Source organism: Montipora foliosa, chromosome 11 (assembly GCF_036669935.1).
Source record: "Montipora foliosa isolate CH-2021 chromosome 11, ASM3666993v2, whole genome shotgun sequence".
In the NCBI taxonomy this organism is placed as follows: domain Eukaryota; kingdom Metazoa; phylum Cnidaria; class Anthozoa; order Scleractinia; family Acroporidae; genus Montipora; species Montipora foliosa.
The window spans coordinates 34,337,679-34,360,094 of NC_090879.1; the positions used below are offsets into that span (position 1 = coordinate 34,337,679).

General features: G+C 38.7%; 1 protein-coding gene across 2 annotated transcripts in view; it reads right to left on the reverse strand.

Moving 5' to 3' along the window:
• The window catches only part of LOC137977496 (squamous cell carcinoma antigen recognized by T-cells 3-like), a 50,590-nt gene that overhangs the window by 17,762 nt on the left and 10,412 nt on the right, over positions 1-22,416 (reverse strand). For both annotated transcript variants that reach the window (XM_068824735.1, XM_068824736.1), the window contains 10 exons: positions 22,034-22,077; positions 21,499-21,560; positions 18,549-18,673; positions 16,281-16,436; positions 15,316-15,420; positions 14,921-14,954; positions 12,806-12,916; positions 12,652-12,714; positions 4,681-4,739; positions 383-492 (listed from right to left, as the gene is read on the reverse strand). In XM_068824735.1, the coding sequence (XP_068680836.1) occupies positions 383-492; positions 4,681-4,739; positions 12,652-12,714; positions 12,806-12,916; positions 14,921-14,954; positions 15,316-15,420; positions 16,281-16,436; positions 18,549-18,673; positions 21,499-21,560; positions 22,034-22,077 (869 nt within the window). The remainder of the gene's footprint in view (positions 1-382; positions 493-4,680; positions 4,740-12,651; positions 12,715-12,805; positions 12,917-14,920; positions 14,955-15,315; positions 15,421-16,280; positions 16,437-18,548; positions 18,674-21,498; positions 21,561-22,033; positions 22,078-22,416) is intronic.

The window sequence follows — 22,416 nt, forward strand, 5'->3', positions numbered from 1 at the left end:
AGTGAAGTTTCGGCCGCCATTTTGGAGAGGGGTCTATTATTAAACGACAATGTGGGCAGTAGTGTTTACATCTCTATAGTATGTACAAAGAAAAATACAAAACGGAAGGGAGGAAGGAAGTCTACTAGACTTAAATGTTGTGGAGTTTTCAAGATTTTTGGCTCGTAACAGGCGTTTAGACTGCCGGAAGGGGCTAAACTTGTCGCAACAATGACATGTAACGAGCGAGCAAAAAAAGAAAACGCGGAGATACTGGGGCCTGCTATCCCCAATCTCTTCCTGTTTTCTTGCTTGTTCTTTTCGAGATGATTTTTATCGCTCTTTATTGTATGCTGAATGTCCGGAACTGACTAAAGAATAAGTTACTGTAAACAACACTGACCTCAATATGTTTGCATACTCGAGCCAGAATTCTGCTTCTCGTCCGTGGTTGGACAATATTGCATTGTCCCAAATTCTCTGACATTCCGTTATGTTTTTAACGTGGAAAGCCTATCGTTAGTGGCAAAAAAGAACTTGCGTTGGGACGATAACAATAAAAACAAAGCACAAGTTCATAATGATAGTATTGCTAAATCTGCTGGATATTGTTAAGGGTGACTATGTACCCCTTTCCACCTATTCCCAAACTTGTCCTGAATAAATCAAAAAAACAACATAATGCTTATTTATACGCACGCTCAAATTAAGCCGAACCATCAACGCATTCATAGGACAAAGAATGTTCACAGGACAAAATAACAAAGGACAGAGTTGTGCATCGCATGAAAACTGGGGCTAGAGATCCTCTTTTTCTTAACATGAAAGTACTTCTGCTAACACAACGTCAAAATTGCTGTACCTAACATATACCCCACCGAATGTATTGTTGTCACAAACAGGTGGTTCTCAAATTATTAGGAATCCTTTCTGTTGCCTTGCTTGTCAGACGTTTAGTCACAACCAAAACTAAACTTCAGATACAATCAAGGCATTTGCCACGTGTAAATTAGGTATTTGGACAATTGATATTAGCCCCCATTACATTGGAATATGGCTGGATTGTAAAATTAGCTTGATTTCGGTAAACTAAATAGTCGACCTTTCTTTTCCTTCTTTTCAGCAAATTAACGCAAGTCAGATCAAATGTTGGTTTATGAGGAGAGGGGAAAACCGAAGAACCCGGAGAAAAACCTCTCGGAGCAGAGTAGAGAACCAACAAACTCAACCCACACATGACGCCGAATCTGGGAATTGAACACGCGCAACATTGGTGGGAAGCGAGAGCTCTCACCACCACGCCAGCCCTGCACCCCGGACCAAAAACAGTTGGAATTCTAGATCCGGCAGGTATTGAAAGGTAGAAAAGATGTTTTTGACGAGTGTCTCTCACCAATTTTGCAACCTGTCTGTTGTAGAAGTACAGCGGGACAATCGCCTAATTTCGATATTTTAAAATTCAGTCCTAAACAAAAGGCATCACCTCGAGGCTCTGAGGGAATAAACTCATAGAGCTCCCCAGAGCCTCGAGATGATGCCTTTTTTTGAGAACTGAATTTTAAAATATCGAAATTGGGCTATTGTCAGCTGAAAACCTAGTTGAAGGGCCTGGCTCCCACGAGGCTCCTATAGCTCATTTGTAGACCATCCAAACTAGTAATCGGAAGCTCGTAGGTTCGGTTCAACTACTGCAAAGGAAAACTCGGATTTTTCCGAGTATCCCCGAGCAACCACTGAAGAGTCTCCAATAGCTCATTGGTAGAGCAACGGAACTCGTCATCGGAAGCTCGAAGGTTCGGTTCGACCCCTCCAAAGGAACACTCGGATTTTTTCCGAGTATTCCGAGTCACCACCATCGAAAAAAAATACAATGTCTTTGTTTTATGACCATGTTGTTCACAGGATGGATGTTACTGAGCGCTGGGGTGCAGGGATGGGCGCAGTGGTGAGAACACTCGCCTCCCACCAATGTGGCCCGGGTATGGTGGCCCAGTATTATCATAGTAAAATATGTAAGTTTTTGACGAGAAAAGAATAAAAAATGGAAAGAAAGGAAAAATATAAGCCATCCAGATAGAAAAAAGGGAGAAAAATAGTATTTTAATAAACAATGATATAAAGTAAAAAAATATTTGTTGACAAATTAAAAAGAAAAAAAAGTAAAGAAAAATAATTTAAGCACTAAAAATATTAAAAAAATACATATAATTGAAAAAAAAAAGAAAGAAAGAAAAAACTTTTAAAGTCAACATCGAAAATCAACATTGAAAATCAACATCGAAAATCAACATCAAAAATAAACATTGAAAATACAACATTGAAAATCAACGTTGGAAATCGACATAAGAAAAAAAAAACACGTTGTTTCCACGTGGCCTGTCGTTATCATAGACCAGGATGCTTTGCACGCATATTCAATAAAGTTCAACCATCAGAGAGGTGATTAGAAGCTCCAGCCTGATACATCAGGGTTGTTTGGACGGTACTTGATATCTGCAGTATGTGATAACCAAAGTGTACATATTGTGAGCACGAGAGAGGAAAACAAAAGGGGAACAATGCATTGTTCATAAGCCAGTGCAGTGGTCCATTATTCTCGTAGCCCGTGAAGACTTTAATCTGCGGACTTCAGCGGAGCTTGAGACCTGGGTGACCCATATCGAAGAGAAATCGCCCGAGACTTCCATTCGCTAAACATGTACTGTACGGGTCCACAAGTGATCCCATATGGAACGCAAATGATCCCCATTTTAGACCGCAAATGATCCCGAAAAAAAGACTGATGAATGGCATGGAGGGTGGAATGGTCTGGAAAGAGAATTAATGTGAAGAGCGCTTTTTTTTTTAAAATTAAAAATCGCTTTAAATGTCTCACACAGGTTTCTGTCTCATTTTAGTTTTCCAGAAAGACTGAATTTTGTTTTCTGACAACGATGTTATAAATTTGCCACATTTAATGATCGGACACAATCATCAAAAACTAACTTGGACGCAGTTCTAAACTGATTCTGACCAGGGGCCCGTTTCTCGAACCCTGCGAGCAGGGTCTCTTTCGATCTTCCTAGAAAAATCGGGTCTGCCAGCGGCCTTGATTCAGGGACATTTCGTATTGAGCATGCAAATGTATTTGGGTGTCAGTCACGCATAACCAGTAACTGCAAAACCACGAAACGATTACAAACAGTCGGTATATTCGAACAACTCTGGCAAACACACGCAGAGTTCGAGAAACGGGCGCCTCGTCACAATCAATTTAGAACTGCGTCCAAGTTAGTTTTTGATGATTGTATCCGATAATTAAATCTGACAAATTTATAACATCGTGGTCAGAAAACAAAATTCAGTCTTTCTGGAAAACTTGAATGAGACAGAAACCTGTGTGAGCCATTTAAAGTGATTTTTAATAAAAAAAATAAGCGCTCGATCTTCACATTAATTCTCTGTCCAGACCATTCGACCCTCCATGCCATTCCTCAATTTTTTTTCATTTGCGGTCCAAAATGGGGATCATTTGCGTTCCATTTTTATGGGATCATTTGCGGTCCTGGTATCATTTGCGGTACAGTTTGGGGATCATTTGAGGACCCGTACAGTACTGTTTGGCGAATGGAATTCGCGGGCGATTTCTCTTCGATATGGGTCACCCGGGTCTCAACCTCCGCTGAAGTCCGCAGATTAAAGTCTTCACGGGCTACGAGAATGATGGACCACTGCACTGGCTTATGAACAATGCATTGTTCCCCTTTTGTTTTCCTCTCTCGTGCTCACAATATGTACACTTTGGTTATCACATACTGCAGATATCAAGTACCGTCCAAACAACCCTGATGTATCAGGCTGGAGCTTCTAATCACCTCTCTGATGGTTGAACTTTATTGAATATGCGTGCAAAGCATCCTGGTCTATGATAACGACAGGCCACGTGGAAACAACGTGTTTTTTTTTTCTTATGTCGATTTCCAACGTTGATTTTCAATGTTGTATTTTCAATGTTTATTTTTGATGTTGATTTTCGATGTTGATTTTCAATGTTGATTTTCGCTGTTGATTTTCAAAGTTTTTTCTTTCTTTCTTTTTTTTTTTCAATTATATGTATTTTTTTAATATTTTTAGTTCTTAAATTATTTTTCTTTACTTTTTTTCTTTTTAATTTGTCAACAAATATTTTTTTACTTTATATCATTGTTTATTAAAATACTATTTTTCTCCCTTTTTTCTATCTGGATGGCTTATATTTTTCCTTTCTTTCCATTTTTTATTCTTTTCTCGTCAAAAATTTACATATTTTACTATGATAATACTGGGCCACCATACCCGGGTTCGATTCCCTGATCCGGCGTCACATGTGGGTTGAGTTAGTTGGTTATCTATTCTGCACCGAGAAGTTTTCTCCGGGTACTCGCGTTTTCCCCTCTCCTCAAAAACCAACATTTGAATTGATTTGCGTTAATTCTTGATTTCAGTTTACCGTGCCCCCAATTAGAGCTCCACCGCTAGAACGACTAAACACTTAACTAAAAGTTCCGTTTCTTTCCTTTATCTACCACATACATCACCATCCACTGATAACCATTCAATAGCGTTTACCCATTGAAAGGGGTTTCATTCGGTGGACAGCATAATCCACACTTCAAACGACTTGGGCAAATTCTTGGGCGCCACTTCAAAAATCAATTATGTACACCTCTCTTTAAAGCTCACCTCAATACGCGCCCAATAACGATCCAAAAGATTCGTGGGATCTCCTTTCTTGCCAAAATCTGCCAGGATGACAGAGGAATTGATTAATATTACTCCTAACTACAGCGGTTATAGGATAGATGATGGAACATTTTATCTGAATGTGACAACCCTCTTCGCCCTTCTCCTATTATTATCTCCTTGCCTCTTCGCCCTATTATATGTAATATCATTTAATCAATATTAATCAAAGGGGTGCCTGCAAATCAATTCAAACTGAACAAAATCAAAGCATATCAATAACATTTTCCACAATTGATAAAAATAGATCATAAGGCCCTATTGTAAAGCATTGTGGGATTGAAATGGGGACAAACATCGCTAAAATGTCTTTGTCTTTGTCCGCATATTAATCCCATAATGCCTTGGGCGCTAAATCGTGACGTCAATTGATAAGAGTGTTATTCAAATGTTGGTTCTTGATGAGGAGGGAAACAGGGTATCCTCCCCGAGGAGAGACGGCTGGACGCGTGAGCGATAAGTTGTGTCTGTGACGTAAATTCAAATATAATTTATGCGAAGTTAATATTGCGGGGAAATGCATTAGACATCAAAACACTGATTTCAACAAAACAACAATTACGTAACAATGCCTAAAACGTCTATGCGGAGTTTCCAGATGATACGAGCTTGAGTTTGTGGTTAAATGATCAATGTGAGTTTGAATTCAACCGGCGAATCACCAACAAAATCTTCGGCCGCTTCAGCTCTCGGTGGCCTTCATCGGCCCCCTCGTTTTGCCACAAATAAACTCAACAGTAATTTCAATTGATCTTGAGGAATTTTACTTGCTCTTACATTAGCGAAGTGTGAGGAGAAAATTGCAATAGCAATGGATTTGAAAGCCGTATTTTGACCTTGGCGCCAAATGGAAAATCAGTGAAGTTTCCGAACTCAGGCGGTAGAAAATGACACAATCCCCTTTCTCCAGCTTCTCGAACACTTTTCGTTGTCGAAATCTTGGATGTTTCCTACCTTAAAAGCACTGTAAACCTCGAATCGGCCGGGTCAAAGAATACCTTCGCAGCCAAAAAATATAATTATGCCAGACCGATTTGTGCAGGCGAGTTTCTGATTGGCGGAGATTAACAATGGCTCACCTCCGGCGTCCAGCCGTGATTTCGGGAGTGACAGCTGGCTCATTTCCCGAAACAGCGGATGGTAATCGAGCCTAGAAACAGGGGTACCTGGCCAAAAGCCTCTTGGAACCACCGACTACCTCATCACGGGACACAAGATGAAGATGATTGCTACCGCCATTGCCCTAATACAATACGCCTCCATGCTCTCCAACTTGAAAAAAAATCTAGAGGACTGCCAAATTTGACATGACCGTAGGCAGAGACTGTTCAATTTGCCAGTCAGAGGGATTTCTTGAGTCCCATGGTTTTCAAATTGGACTAGCAAAGAGTTCCATCACTCATTAACTATATAACTGCCTCTAAATAATTATCCAAAAGTCCTCGGTAAGTCTGGCTTTATCAAAATGAGCAGAGCCCGTCACTGCCATAAAATTTATTGTTTGATTTTGATTGGACAATACTGGGCTCCATTGTATTCTTTTGCATTTGACTGGTTACAAGAAAGTATCCGGACGTTTTTTTTTTGTTTTAATTGGAGTCCAATTTACGAAAAATTGCAAAATTGACCAAAAATAAAAAAAAGAAAAAGAATGCTTACAAGACAAACTAACAAAGGAAAGAGTGGTGCATCGTATGAAAACGAGGGCTACGTAGACTTCCTCCTCTTCTTGTCATGAAAGTAGTTCTGTAAGACGTCAAAATTGCTGTACCTAACATATACCGCACCGAATGTATTATTGACACAAACGGGTTGTTCTCAAATTATTAGGAATCCTTTCTGTTGCCTGCGTTCTCCTCCGTCTAACAATGATAGTACCTGGACAATTTCGTTCTCAATTTCAAGAGAATTTTAAATTTAATTTATTCGCCACAATTCATGGAGTGGCAGGGGAGAGGACCATAACGTTGGTTGACACCTAACCCTTATATCCATAGATCGGACTACAACACTGGGATCTCCATACCCTACTCTTCTCGAATAGTGTGTGGATTCTTTAACGTCCCACAGAATTTATACCTCCGACTTATAGTCCTTATCCGGCTTATAGTCCTTATCCGAGAAGACTTGAAAGTCTAACGATTCGCAGATGACGTAACAAAGGCAGCACTTTCTCCTCAGTTATTTCAAGACCCTGAGTGTTGGTCCGGAATTGAACTCACGACCTCCCGCGTGACAGCCCGCCGGTGCTCAACCAACTGAGCCAACGGTGCGCGGTATAAATTAATTATCTAAATTATCACCCAATATCAAAACACCAAAACAAAAACACAAAAACGCAAAAAGCCCGATTGATAGCACAAAAAGTCGGAGTCTTCTTCCTATCAATCGCGTAATAAAACTAAAAACTAAAGCCAAAATTTTGAAAAGTTACACCAGAAACCCATAAGGGTTGAAACGTGTAACGCGCGTTCACAGCTTCCGAATATTCAGTGCGAACTGATTGGTTGAATGTTTCAGTGCTAAGTACCATATTTGGAAACCCCCAGCTCTTGTTGTTCCAAATATGGTACTTAGCAAATTGAATATTCGGAAGCTTGTTTCCCAGAACACAAGGGGCCGTTACACGTTTCAACCCTTACGGGTTTCTGGTTACACTTATGCGATTCCTCTATGGGTTCATGGTATCCAACAATCGAGGAAACAAAATTCTGGCCTATTTGCCTCCATCAAAAATGATTATTCTATCATGTATCACGTGACGACACAAAACTGTATAGCTCCACTCATTAACTCCCTAGAGAAACAACGGCACTTGCACGTGATCAGGATATGCGTCTTGAATGCGCGGCAAATTTGTGAGTGCATGTGATTTTCAATGAAATTCGGAAATCCACTTTCAAGTCCGCTTTCAAGTCCGAAGTGAGGAAGAAATATAGCAACTGATACGAGACAAAAGTTGAAAGTAATTAATGAAGGTAATTGTTACTCATTTGTATTTGAGATATTTGACTTACAATTAAACTGGTAAAGATTATACTCGTATTTAGTTTGGTTCATTTTCAGTTGTGGGGTGTAAAAAAAAAACACTTAACGACTGGTCCTAAGGGGAACAGTGAGTTTTTTCCCCCTTGATCCTCAATGTTCTCTTCGGCGAATATTGAGGGTCGGGGACGAAATTCAGTGTTCTCCTTGGGACCAGTTACTAACTTATCTAACATATCTGTCATTAAAAAAAAACTTAGAATACACCTTTATCACTCGGCAGCCATTTTGGAGTCCGTAGGGAATAAAGGCTTTGTCTTTGCATTGTCCTTGCACGTCTAGCCTCACACTGAATGAGACGTTAGACGTGAAAAATCGTTTGTTTGGACATTGAGTGATATAGGTCTATTGAGAACTCGTGACAAAGGGTTGAAAAACGAATTTTTTTAATGAAATGAACGGAAACATTTAGGGCTGGATGTTTGGATAACGCCTGGATTTTAAAATTAGCTTGATTTCGGTATACTGAAAAGTCGACCTTTCTTTTCCTTCAAAAAAACAATTGCTTGTTGACAAAAAACAACGTTTTCTACAATAATTCGGTGTTTTGATATTGGGGGCTAATCGTCCTGAAACAGGGAGCTAATAGGCTACTTCAGAAAATACCATAATACTCTTTAGTTGTCCCCCCAAATTACGCTTAAGCATTGTTTTTTTTCCCTAGTGACCATTGTAAGTCCCAAGAAAAACTGAAAACAATGCTTATGCAAAATTTGGGGGAACAAGTAAAGAGTATTGTGGTATTTTCCGAAGTGGCCTATTGCCTTGCATACGGAACCCGCGCCCGCAGTGCGCGCGGCAGTCAAAACTGTGCTATCCTGTCAATCATTTGCCCTTTCACCTGAAACAGTGCATTTCGGTTGTGCGTGTCGATCTACCGCCGTCGAAAGGAAGCGATTAAAGTCTTTATTCGCGAAGTTAACTCAAATAAATACATTATCAATACGGTTTTGCCGTCTTCTTACACTTGACTCGAAAATACCAGCCTGAATTCGTCTTAGATTAGTTAGAAAAAGCACAAATAAAAGCCAAAGCACAACAGCTTACGTTCGAATTCTGCTCGCCGACAACCCAAGTTTGTTGACAAAAAAATTGCCACAAAATGTTTTAAATGGTTTTCTGGCTCTCTATTAATAGCGCTCACGTGCATTTTAAATGGAGTATCGGGAAAGAAAAATTGTCAAGCTGATATTTGTTTCGTATAAACATACCTTTTCAAGTAGCGAAAATTTGTATAGGCACTACAAAACTTTTACTAACCATTGCCCGAAGGAACACCTTTGAGAAGCTGCAAGGAAGCCGCTGATGAATTTTGCACAAAAACCTCGGCCCCTAACACCGGAAAGCCAGACTTGGAAAGTTTTTCAGCGGAAGGCTCATTAAAGAAGAATTTCTAGAGCTTGCCCTCCCGCAGGTCGCCAGAAAGGTGCAAACAAGCTGATTCATGTCTGAAAAGAGTAAGGTCTAGAAGGTGCAGTCAAATTTTGTTTCTTGTATTGAGCAAACATTTATTCAAAACTTTTCCCTCACTCCCAAATAAGAACTTGCTGTGTCTTGCAATTCTACAGTGAATTACTATTAGGCCAATACGAGAATCAACATCAAAGAGGCACTTCCAGGGGTTTGAGGGAAGAAGAGAACATGGCTTATTTGAACTGGGGAACAGAGGAACAATATCAAAATATTTTAGGGAACAAGGGAAGAAAACCAATATTTCAATTTTAGGGATCAAAAGGCTGGGAACAAGTTTCAAAGTAATTTGGGGAACAAGGAAACACAAGAAAATATCTAAAGGGAACAAGGACTCCTCTCCCCAGGAGGCCCTCATCAAATGTTATGCCTCTATCCAACAGCTCAAACAAGCTATTCCAACAATTTTTGAATGACCAACAGGAAAAGAAGACTCTCTAAGATAAACAAATTATTTATAATAATTATCACTTTAGCATGCAAAACAATGCTCAGATGCTTATGAGCACCCTCATGCCCATGTTTGTAAAAAAGCACCATGAAGTATTCCTTGCGGCTGGTTTAGGCATTGTTTCATCTTTCAACATCGGGCAAAACCAAATCAACTCCATTCTCAGAGGGCACTGGGGAAAGAGGCTAGAAGAAAAAACTTGGATTAATCCAATTCTTCCAAGGTAATCTTTACAGAATAAGATTGTTGAAGGAACACTTTTGAGTGCTAACCTTAAGCCTTTTAAAACAAGCGCAAACAATACTAATAGTCTTTAAATTCACAAAATGTCAAACAGCACATTTTATTCTCATATTCAATTAGCTTAGGCCGCAATATTCCTTAAAACTATGCAGAACTATTTACCATAAAATGTGGAACATTTCCTGCCTATCTAAATATGCTGCAAAAGGGCTCCAAAAAGCAACCAGTTAAGTTTTTAGATAAAGATACACAATACCTAAAAAATAAATTATTTGATGTGATTAAGACATTGAATGACCAAGCAATAAATAAATGGCAGCAATGTATGTTAGGTTCACAAAAAAGGAAAAAAATATTCCTCAACTGATGTTTCAATATGCATATTTTAAATTAATTTTCTATCAACAACTCAAGAGACTGACTTTTCACTGGCATTGATTTACATTTCCATTATAAGTTTTAAAGTGAATCTGGCAACCACAGTGCCCTATGATATTGGAAATAACTTAAACAAACTCTTTAAACTAACATTTTACAAGGGACACCATTGTTAATGCCCTGCGAAGAACAAAGATTAAATTGAAAAAAGAGTTGGTCTGGAGTTTACCCACAATGGACAGTTAGTGGCTGCATTCACCAATGTAGAGAACAAACACATCAAGTTTCTTCTCAAGCAACCAGGTGTTCAAGGAGCTATTCAATTTCCAAAGAACTATGGTAGTGTGCAACAGTACCTGGGTGAATTTGGGTACGTGGCCTAAAAAAATTGCTAATTCAATTAAGGATTCAAGTCCTTTCAAATCATCAAAGTTACTTTGCGCCACCAGGAACAAACGAAAAAATACAAGCAATGAAGACAAACTGCTCAAAAATGCACGACTCCCTTTGAAACAGCAAAACGGGCCGGGGATCCTGAAGTCACTAAAAAGTGCTGCATGCTACGTGGATGTTTGCAGAACGATCGCAAGTTGTAATCACTGAAAGAAAACTCCACTCCAGATCTGATAGATGATGGTCGTGCAAGACTCGCCAAGCACGTGGAACACCCAACAGGATTGTTTGTTGTTTGGCACAGCAGATGAACGAAAAATTGTTCCCCTCACTATTAAGTTCCAACCCGATAAGACCAATCTTGCCCAAATACAACAACAATTTGGGCAGCAGGCAAGCTCATCACAAGCCATCGAAGTTGGCATAAAGCAGCATAGCGCTTCACCTGAAGTTCGATCATGATGGACACAAACAAGAGCTGAAAAAACTTCATATGGTCAGACGGCCAAATGCGATTGACCCAACACTCATTAGAGCGGCTCAGTTATCGGACATCAAAGTGCTGAACAAACCAAGGGATTTCGTCGTAAAAATGTTCACTCAGCAACGTCTTCTTCCTCCACAGAATAAAGTTCAAAGGCGATCCTGGTTTTTAATCACATGCTAGACCAATTCATAAACTGGATAAAGTGGATTGGCAAATTGATTGCCAGAACAATGCGTCATTTCTGTCCCGCTGAGTTCAAAGAAGCGACGGTCAAGAGAAGGCTGAGCGAATGTCCACCGATCTAACCAATCCGAATGTAAACAATTGGCGTGACGTCGAATAGCACAAGGATAGCACAGTTTTTCCCGCTCGCTGAATTCTGATTGGTCAGTTTAAATTTCAGTAGCTCTCGCCGTATGCAAGGTGGAATTGACCAAAAATTAAAGAAAAATCCATCTGCTGGCAACATTGGATTCCGAGGTAACTATAGACCGTATTCATGAATGTACTAATCATCCTCACTAGTTTTAGTAAATTTTCAGCTCCGACTATTCCATTTCTAGCTTTTTGATTGGCTAAAAAACTCCGACTATGAGCCATTATAGTTCACCACTAAATTTTTTCCGATTCTTATTGGTTTAAATTGATCACGTGACGCGATAGTGTTCGTCCGCGGAGAGACACTATCAGCCCATAGTGCCATAGTTGTACGCTATTCTTTAGCCAGTGTTCGCTGCGAATTATTGACATTTGTGACAGCCTGTACACATGAATAAATATTTGATGGATATGCATTAAGTGGGTTTTGACTGTTTTTCAACTGGCGCGCGAAAGAAAATTTAGTGGTGAACAATAAAGATAATAGAGTGTTTATGTCTCGGAACTATCGGTCTGATAGTTGCCCCTTGGAAATTTGATGTTCTTAAAACTAGCATATTAGCCCTCGAAGCTTCGCTTCTCGGGCAAATATTTGTTTTAAGAACATCAAATTTCCGCGGGGCAACTATCAGCCGATAGTTCCTAGACAGAAACACTCTATTGTTTAAATAGTCGAAGTTTTACGTCATATGGAAAATAGTGCGCCAAGATGCTCTTTCCGGACGCTTTGTAAAATCGTGGAAATAAAAATCGGCGGCAAAACCCGGTTTGAGAATTTACTAAAACAACTGTTCCATTCGCCCTTGTTGGATATGAAGTGATTATAACCAACTCGCGCTACCCGCTCGTTGGTTATTTTATCACTTCATATCCAACTCGGGCTTATGGAATAATTGTTATATAGCCTCGTTAGCACAAACAAAATTCAAAGTAATTTTTGCACCAATTGAAAGTGAGGCTAGTGAGGATGATTAGCACAAAGACATTTTAAGAATAACTTTTTTGGCTGCCATTTATGAATACGGTCTACTATTATTCATGTAATTGAGGAGGAATGCTAACTTACAGTTTTGTAAATATTCCGTGGCCATTTGGAAAGTTTCTCTCAGTTCTTTCACCTGCTGACCATCTTTGAGAATGAACAAAATGCAGTTACACCATATAAACAAGGGGCATATGACAGAAAAATGGGAACAAATGTGGTGAAAAAATCCACATACCTTCAGACCAGTCATCAACTTGTCTTCTTACGTAGTCACAGTAACATTGCCACAGCTGAAGGTAATCATCACTAATAGAAAAACCACAACCAAGTGCAGTATCAAGGGTTTCTGAAAAAAAGATGGCTCCTTGAGATACTGAAGAGAATAGAATTGACTTACAAGTTCTAACCATGACAATGTACTGCCACATAAATTCGTGAGTAAAAACTAGCTACACGTATAGGAAAGAACTTTTTTGGGGTCGCTTTACACCATTGTCAAGTCACTAAAATGACACTAAAAGGTCAAAGATGCTTATTTTCCTTTCGTAAACGGTCGTTGCCATTTGAAACGGTCGTTGCCATTTTAAACGGTCGATGCCAGTTTTTAGCTCTGAATTACACTCATTAGGTCTAAGAACTCAAAAGGTTGCGGTTACTGGGAGTTGTGTCTCGCTGGTCATATGAGTTAGGGTTCGGGTTAGGGTTCTGTTTAGGGTGAGGGCTAAGAACCCGAGTTCGAGTCTCGAAATTTTCGGACTCTTTTTTTCCTCCAGTTTTTCTTTTATAAATGTTTTTTTTCCTTTTTGTCTTAATTTTTGTTAATATTTTTTCTTAGTTTGTTTCTTTTAATTTTCTTTGAAGTGAAGTGTGTAGTCGACCGTTATAAATGGCATCGATCGTTTCAAATGGCAACGACCGTTCTCAGAAATGGCAACGACCGTTTCAAATGGCAACGACCGTGAAATTTGCGTCGAAGATCAAAGGTCGCTATTTTGCACGAGATGTCAAATTCTTACACAAACAATTTCACTTTTGGCAAAGCAGGGCTGGTGCAGTGATTGGAAGGTGGTTCAGGATTCAATGGGTTAAACTTGTTTACTAAAAGCCAAAACTTTACAATCATTAAGATTCAAAGACTGAACTTTTATCAGTCTGTACCTGACAGATGGCTACTGCTAGCCTTGAGCCGAGAAAATAGTTCAACACTTTAGTCACAAAACCAATAATTATATATCCCACTCCAAGGTTTGATTTTAATTGAGTTATTTGAGTTGATTTCAATGCACAGTGTCCCCAATTAGTGCAGAAGGGCTTAAGACCTTGACATGTTTATAAGTTAATTATTATAAAGTGAAGCTACATGTATGTTCCTCAGAGTTACGAACGCAATTTTTGCAATTGCGTAAAGAAGCCTGAAGAATTCAGGACTTCAACGGGGTTTGAACCCGTGACCAGTGCAACGCTCTAACCAACTGAGCTATCAAGGTCACAGGTTCAAACCCTGTTGAAGTCCTGAATTTTCAGGCTTCTTTACACAATTGCAAAAATTGCGTTCGTGCCTGCGAGGATCATAGCTTCACTCGATTTCATATCCGCAGTTCACATATGATCCATTTCATATATCATTTCATCGTTGATTCATTCCTCACGGGAACATTAGAACCCACAAATGATCAGCTCCCAACGTCAGTGGCTTCATAGCTCAGTTGGTTAGAGCGTCACACCGGTATCACAAGGTCACAGGTTCAAACCCCGTTGCAGTCCTGAATTTTTCAGGCCTCTTTACGCAATTGCAAAAATTGCGTTCATAACTGCGAGGATCATAGCTTCACTTGATTTCATATCCGCAGTTCATATATGATCCATTTCATATATCATTTCATCATTAACGTTAATTATTATGACTGAGTCAGATTGGACAGAAACCTGCCAATTACAAACTGGAGGTTGTTAAGACACTGTAGGGAATATCAAATGAAACGAATGTATATTTTAAGCGCAGGTTGCAGACGAGAAGAGAGAACTGAATGATCCTCACACCTAGCAGGACAATTTAAGGAACTGTCTCTCTCCAAGATACCTTACAAGTTTGGTTGGTTCCTTTGCTGTGTGGCTTCATATCTAAGTTGGTAGAGCATTGCACCAGGTGTCTATAAGAGTCGAATAAGAGACACTTGCTTAATTGTCCAGCTTAAAAGTGCGAGGATCGAGTTAATAATTAAGACTGTTCCCTAATTTTGTTTGTAGGAAATACATGCACAGGTACAGTATCAGTAGTAAGGACAAATTCTTATCAATGTTACAGACATTTTTATCTTCATCACTTTTATTAAATAATTATTATCCATACCTTTGATTTTTCCTTTGTCTTGTTGAGTGCGTTCCTTACACACAGAAGGTTGCCAAAAACAATAAAGAAAAAATACATGTTTCATATCCTAAACGAGGATGATATTATTGTCGAGAACTACACCTTCCACCTAGGGCATTTTTACAAAAATTTAATATACAGTAAATACATGTTTACAACAAAGGTTTCTGCACATGCCTCAAGCTAAGACTTTGAAGTAATAGAGTTAACTAACCCTAATTATTTAAAAACACGACACATCTTTGCCTAAATTCAAGAAGCTCAGGCTTTTAAACCAGCCTTTGGTAAATTAGACAGTCTGTTGTTAATTAAAAATAATGATGATTAATATTAAGGACAATAATATTAAGGTAAACATTTTTTCCATAGCATACCAGTGCTCTGATGTAGTTTTGCCAGAGAAGGGAAACCCAAGGACAGTTTCTGACAGCACGTTCATGAACTCCAATGATCACTGATGTTATTTTCAGGGTGGAATCCTGGAGAAGACAAAAACAATTATAATAATATCATAGTTTGAATGAAGATGTCATGCACCCGTGAGAAGGATGATAGATAATAGTTGCTTGGCAACAGGCAAAAGGGCAACTGAAAAATCCAAGCCATATGAAGGACTCAAATGATCCCAAAAAAAGTGAGTGGGTATCCATTGTGCAGTTGTGCTTTATTTTAATAATTAATAATCTAAGTTGCTAGTAAACATTTCTTTTTTTGGTGATTTCAAATTCTTTGTATTTTGGTTAGTTTGGAAGTATTAATTATTCATCCTATACATTTCAAAGTTCAATATAAAATAATAGGCTTGTTATAAAAATCTGGAAACTTTCAAAGCGAGACCAGTGACATTGCACTTCAAATTGACATTGACCATGACCAAGCACAATCTTGTGACCTTGGTTTTGAATAACTTAATCAAAACTTTTGATTGACTGTCTTTTAGAAAATGGATGTGGTTTGTATGGTCAGGGCCAAAACACTGAACAAAAACGAAAAAGAAAAACAAAAAAAAAGTTGTGAGTTTCATAACCATCTCCACGCCTTGTATAATTTAACAGTTACTAATTCAACTCTGAAAAGCCTTGTGTGCACTAAGTTGATCATTATCATCTTGGATACAGCTTTGTTGTCTTTAGGGTAAGAAGGAGATGATTCCATTGTTTGTTTCTTAGGATCCATTGGTTTCTGAGCCTATCCAATAAGCTGCCCTGAGAGGTGCATGGTTGTAGAGCTTTGGTCAAACAAAGATCAATACAGAAAGTGAAAGCAATGATTTGAATTTTAATAGCCTCTTCAGTTCTTGACCAGTTCCTACTAAAAGGCTGGTTGTTCAAAAGCTTACCAAATAGGAGGCATACTCAGTCCACATGTCTCCAACAAGACAATTCTCCTTCATGGCTCTCTCGTACAAGCACTGTATCCTGGCTGCATCTCCTTTCTTTAACTCATATTCTAAGTACGATTTGTACTCAGTGGTCCTGGGAGTCTTTGCTGAGGCCTACATGAGATAAATTTACACATCCACTGTAACAAGTAGTGCAGAGAGCATGCAATGGTTTATGCAGGAAAATAAATACAAAGTATGACTAAAGTTAATTAATAACATTTTTGGACTTGTCCACTATTGGCCAATTGAAATCTTCCACTTGAATTTATTATTCCATAATAAATTACTATTGTGGTGTGGAGTAGAAATGTGCAGTGTAAATAAACAGACATTGCATGGCTACAGTCCATTCAAATTCATTTCTGTATTTACATAAATTATTTTAACTCTATATAGCTATTTCTAGAGGTCAGCACTTTTTTCTATTAATCGGAAAAGCAAATTATTTGTAACATACAAAAAAATAATGCTTTAGTATAGACTATGTTCATAAACGGCGGCTAAGAAATAATTTTTTATTCTTTTGTCTTCAAGTTTATGCTAATCATCTTCACTAGCTTCGTTAGCATGAACAAATTCAAAATAATTTTAGCTCCAAAGTGAGGCTAGTGTGGATGATTAGCACAAAGAAAAGAATAATTTCTTGGCTGCCATTTATGAACACAGTCCATTTAGTTTTGTTGTTGTACTTTGAATGAGTACTCTTCCAAATCGCATTACTTATCACTAAAGCTTTTAATTATTGATAACCACATACATCATAAATTAAATTAAAGCAATGAAAATTGTTGCTTTATTATAAGAGAAACAAAAGCTCAAATTACGGACGTTCGCGCTAATTGTTTCTGCACATCCTTACTGCGCACGCAAATCCACATGCCACGCCATGCCACGTCATGCATCGAGCGCGCGCACTAAGTACTCAAATGAACAATGATAGGGCAGATGGCCATTGTTATAGCTTTGATTGGATTTAACGATCTTGGACGTTCGGTGACCCCTACTTTTCTTTTCAGAAACAGATTTCATTTACAATTATCTCCACATTGTCCAAAAATGAACAAAAAATCAATGTTGGAAGTTAAACGGGACATAGAATCCTGCCATTTTGCGGCTGCAAGGCGCGTGAAACTATTGCCGTTAAATGCGAACTTGTTCTTTGAGGAACCTCACCAGCTGACTAAATTCGCTTAAAAGGTCCATTTAAACCATATTTGGCAGAGAACATTTCCCTTTAAAGCGCTAATTGCAATATTTTGGGACTTGCAGCTACTGTGGTCTTCTTCGCCAACGAAGCCCGATTTACTCAGATTTTGGTGTTCCTCTGGGCATGTTATTTCCAAAACGAAGTCGGTGACCCCCCATTTTTTTTACATTTCTGACGTCGCTAACTCATGATCTTTCAATGGTAAAATTTTCAGAAAAAAATCAATGTTAGAAAAATTTCGCGCGAACGTCCTTAAACCATCACCCATGAAAAGAACCATACAACAAAACCATCAACCTTATTAGCAAATCATGTGAACCCTCGACCCTGGTAATTGATAGTGAATGACCCCAAACTTTGAAATCAAGCCTCTTAAGGTACTGCACATTAAGGGTGAGGGTTCTTTGGGATAGACGAGAAGGACATTATGATTTCCTCTTTCACTTCAGTTATATGAAGTTAACCCTTACGTTATTTTTTAAAGAACATGAAGGTTGAGAAGGTTGAACATGGACCATACAGCGACATTTTGCATCATTAGCGCTATGTGGGTTCGGTCCACGGCAGCAGTAATTGCATCATTGATAACCACTAGACTATCATGTATGTACGTAGTAGACCAATGAAGCAAGCCGGTGAGCAAGTGTGAGTTTTCACAATAATATATTATTTAAATAAGTGCCCATCACCAAAATTGAAAGCCACAGTACATGTAACCGTTTTAAAATGGGTGTTAGACTTAAGTACTTGTGGATCAGTGCTATTCAGAATAGGTGCTTTGAATTGAACACTGTTGATCAGCACTATGTGAAATACTTGAATATGGTGCATGGGAATATTACGTTGGTGACCTTCTGATCTATGTACATCGTGTGATTGTCACGAGATGTCCAATGTTCTTCTCCTCTATCCCTTATAGTATAAACCATACACAAGTTGATTTACACCTCTGGCACATTATGCTAATTCTATCCTCCTTTATTTTTAATATATAGCAATAACTCATCAAGGCTCACCAGTCTATCCTCATATGGAAGGCATTCTTCTAGTTTTGCTAATGCCTTCTCATAGACAATTGTAACAGCTTCAGGAATGGAGTCCTCGAGCCAGTCTTCAAACTCCCTCAGGGTTCCCTGCATACCTATTGTGTGTCATTCAAAAGAAGTCCACTTGAATTGAAACAGCCCCCAAAACACCTTTATAAACTTAAATCCGGTGGATAAGTCACTTTTTTTTTTTCTCCAGCTTCTCAGCAGTCCAGAATTTTAAATCCTTGAATATGATTGGCTAATCGCGCGTACTCGAGCAGTCTCGATTTTCTCATCCGGACCCCAGATACAGAGCGCTATAAAGTTTCCAACTTTAGCAACTTTTTGAAAGCTTTTTGTAAAAGTGTAAAGTGTTGTTAACAACGTACATGTAAAATGTAAATATTTTAGATTCTGATGATGAGAATCCCAATCATCCCAACAAGGAAAACGTACTTTAAGAAAAAAAAATTTTGGAAACACAACCAACACTTTGATGTCTTTTGTCAGTCCATGAAGCTCATTACAGTTCAAGCCATGCACTCCTTTTTCGTTAACATGCATTTCTGTCACGCAATAGACATTTTAGGCCTTTTCACTGCAATCCTGTAGAAAAAAATTAATATGTTATTTGCCGGCCTAGGTCGGACTGTATTGGGAAAAACTGTGCCTTCAGTCTCGAGTATGGCCCGACTGTATGTGACTATCAATAATTTAAAGTGGTACTATTAATATTTGGAATTACTGGGACTTGAATTCTTCTGCAGTCAGGGCTCAAAGTTTGCGACCAGCTGGTCACACATGCGACTAGATTTTTAATTGTGTGCCTAAAAAATCATGTGTGGTCGCACCTGCGCGCCTAAAAATCCTGGAGTTTAGTGCGACTGAGCTCATCGCCACTCAACTCTGCTTTCTTGCCTGACCATCCTTATGTACTTCAACTCGTCAGACACGAAACGGAAGCTTGAAATAATAAATTCAATCGTAGGTATGACACAATCAGGATCCAAAGAATACAGCTACATCATTTTCCTTGCATCAGCGTGTGTCGTATTTGCCGTTTTCCCCTGTGGTTTCTCCGAACTCGTAGCTCAATGTCTACATTCCATCGCAGCCCCTTTTGGTTTTGCGAAGACTCCGCTGACACGTGCGAGTGAAAGCCGCCTTTAAAGCACGTGCTTCTCGGCAATCGAGCCGCAATCGAGTTCACCAGTCGATGTGAACATAGCGAACTAACTATGATGTGAAAGGTCAAGCCAGAGCCAAGAATGTCAAAACAACCTGGGTTAAGAGACTTTTTTTCCTCAAGGTAAGAACGATTTTAAAACAATGAACTATATCCCAGTTAAATCAATGCGCAGTCAACAATGTAATTTATTCCCGTACGAAACGCTCATGGTTTCTTTTTCCTCAGAACCTGCTACATCTGGCTGAAATTATGTTGGTTTTTCCCATAAGTAGTGCTCAGTGTGAGCGGGGATTTTCTGCCCAGAGGAGAATCAAGTCTGATGTAAGAAGCAGCCTCCACGTGTCGACAACAGAAGACCTAATCCGCATCAGTATGGAAGGACCAGAATTAGAAGCTTTTGACCGAACACCAGCAGTTGTCAAGTGGTTTAGCAGTGGTCAGAGATCAAGGCGTCCTAACTTTGCTTACAGAAGATGGCCAGATGAATTAATTTCAGTTGCTGATTCATGGGACTCACCGGATTTCGAATGATCGCGTTGATGTTGTATTAACGACGTGGTTCTACTTCTAAGCTGTGTATCAGCTTTAAACCAAAAGTGTGTTACTTTTACAAATCAAAATTAAATGAAACTTGTGAGCAGACTGACAGTGTTAATGTTAAGTTCAAATGAAACTCGGAATGCAGATTTTTCTGTTGTCTTGAACGTACCATGAAGTGTAATACTACGTGAAATTGAGAAGGTTAATTTAAAAAAACACATGACAGTATTATTGTTACCTCCAACGTACAGTAAGAGCCTGAAAGTCGAAACAAACACAGGGATCGTTCAAAATAAAAGATAATGCAAATAAATGATTACTTACACAATGTCTGAAGTTTTCTGATTTTTTGGTGCCACCAGTATTTTAAGCTGTGCTCCTAAAATTTTTAGCTGTGCGCCTAAAATTTTGGCAGTGCGCCTAGAAATTTACACCTGGTAGCACAAGTGCTCCCAAAGCCAAAAATAAACTTTGAGCCCTGAGTTCCAAATATAAAGCTTTGCAATAAGGAGAATAATGATAATTACGTAAGGGGCATTGCCTTGTTAGAATGCCAAGCACCACATCTTGCAAAGCAATGGAAATCTTTTCATTCATAGATGAAAACCAGAACAGTTCAAAGCTACTCCAAAAGGATCTTACGTGAGAGCAACTACATGTATATGGTGAAATTATGATACAAAGTTCCTCGGTTAGATGTTCAAAATGTACATCTATCCTCAATATTATCTACCTAAGCCTATTTTATATATGAAGGGGTAGTTTCTAAAGAAACTGTGGTGCTGCGTCGGTGGGGAAGTAGTATACAAAAATTTGGTTTTATCAACGGAGTTGATAATGTAAATTGGCCACCGTACAGAGATTCTAAAAGCTGACGTTTCGAGCGTTAGCCCTTCGTCAGAGCGTGGTGTTTGTATACTTGATGGCACAAGTTCTCTCATGCTAAATCATATTGCTATCATCAGAATTACATGTTTTATTATTTTTTTCATAAAATTAGGGAGCTTAAGCAAGCATCCTTTTAGAGCCACAGATAGCAACATGAAGTGAGCTGTTTTCCATTTCAATTTGTCTTGCCTTTACCACATTTATGTTGCTAAATATCTTTTCACTAAAAAAGACCTCCGAGAGACCACCATCCTGGCATGCGAAATAATTATTCACTTCAAGTCCCTGCCCGTGGCTCAAATACGTTGCTGCTATTGTTACCTAGGAGAGGTACAGCCAGCTGCCTTTTATAAATTGACACAACTCTCTCCCTTTGAGCAGCACTGAGGAAAAAAGAAGGAAAATGAATGTTTTAAAACAAAGTGATTTTAAGTGACCATACATTTTATGGAAGCACAACAGTTAGTAAATCTAAAATAATTTCTTCTCTTGGACAATGCCATCAGAATTGATCGGAGAGCCAACGCATCAAAAAAGAAAAGACTGCGAGCAGGCCCAGTTGTTTTGGGCATGAAGCAAAGAATTTCGTTCTTCTCACACACTGGAGGCTCCACCGCTATTCCCTGCCCCATTTTTCTCACACGCTGGCAGCTCCACCACCACATTACTCACGCAATGCCCCAAACAAGTGAGCCTGCTCTCAGAATAGACAAAACAAAATGAAACAAAGCTGCAATACTCTTAAAATGAACATAAAGAATGACCATGATCAATAATTATTATTATTAATAAATCAATCTGACCCACTTCATGTTAATTTTCTACAAAAAATATTATAGGTATAATCACTTAATACATTTTCTCCATCATAGCTTCTTTGTTTTCTTCTGAAACCATTTGCTGCAAAAAAAAAAAAAGAACAAAAAAATGACAACGAAACTGCAGTAACAATGTGAACTCAAGGTGCAAATTTTCCATAGCCACAGATTCTTTGATATTGGCACACTGGAGGAAAATGTCAGCACAACTAAACAGAACCCTTATATATAATAATGTTACAATAACCATTATTATTATTATTTTTTTTTTTTGTTTTGTTTTACAAAATAGTCACTGTAGTGACCACATTAAATTTTTTTTGCTTAAATTCCTCAACAAAATTGCCAAAAGTTCTTTTGTCCCTTATCTTCGGTTTTCAATCTGAGTGAACAAAAGTTAAACTAGTAAAATAAACGCACT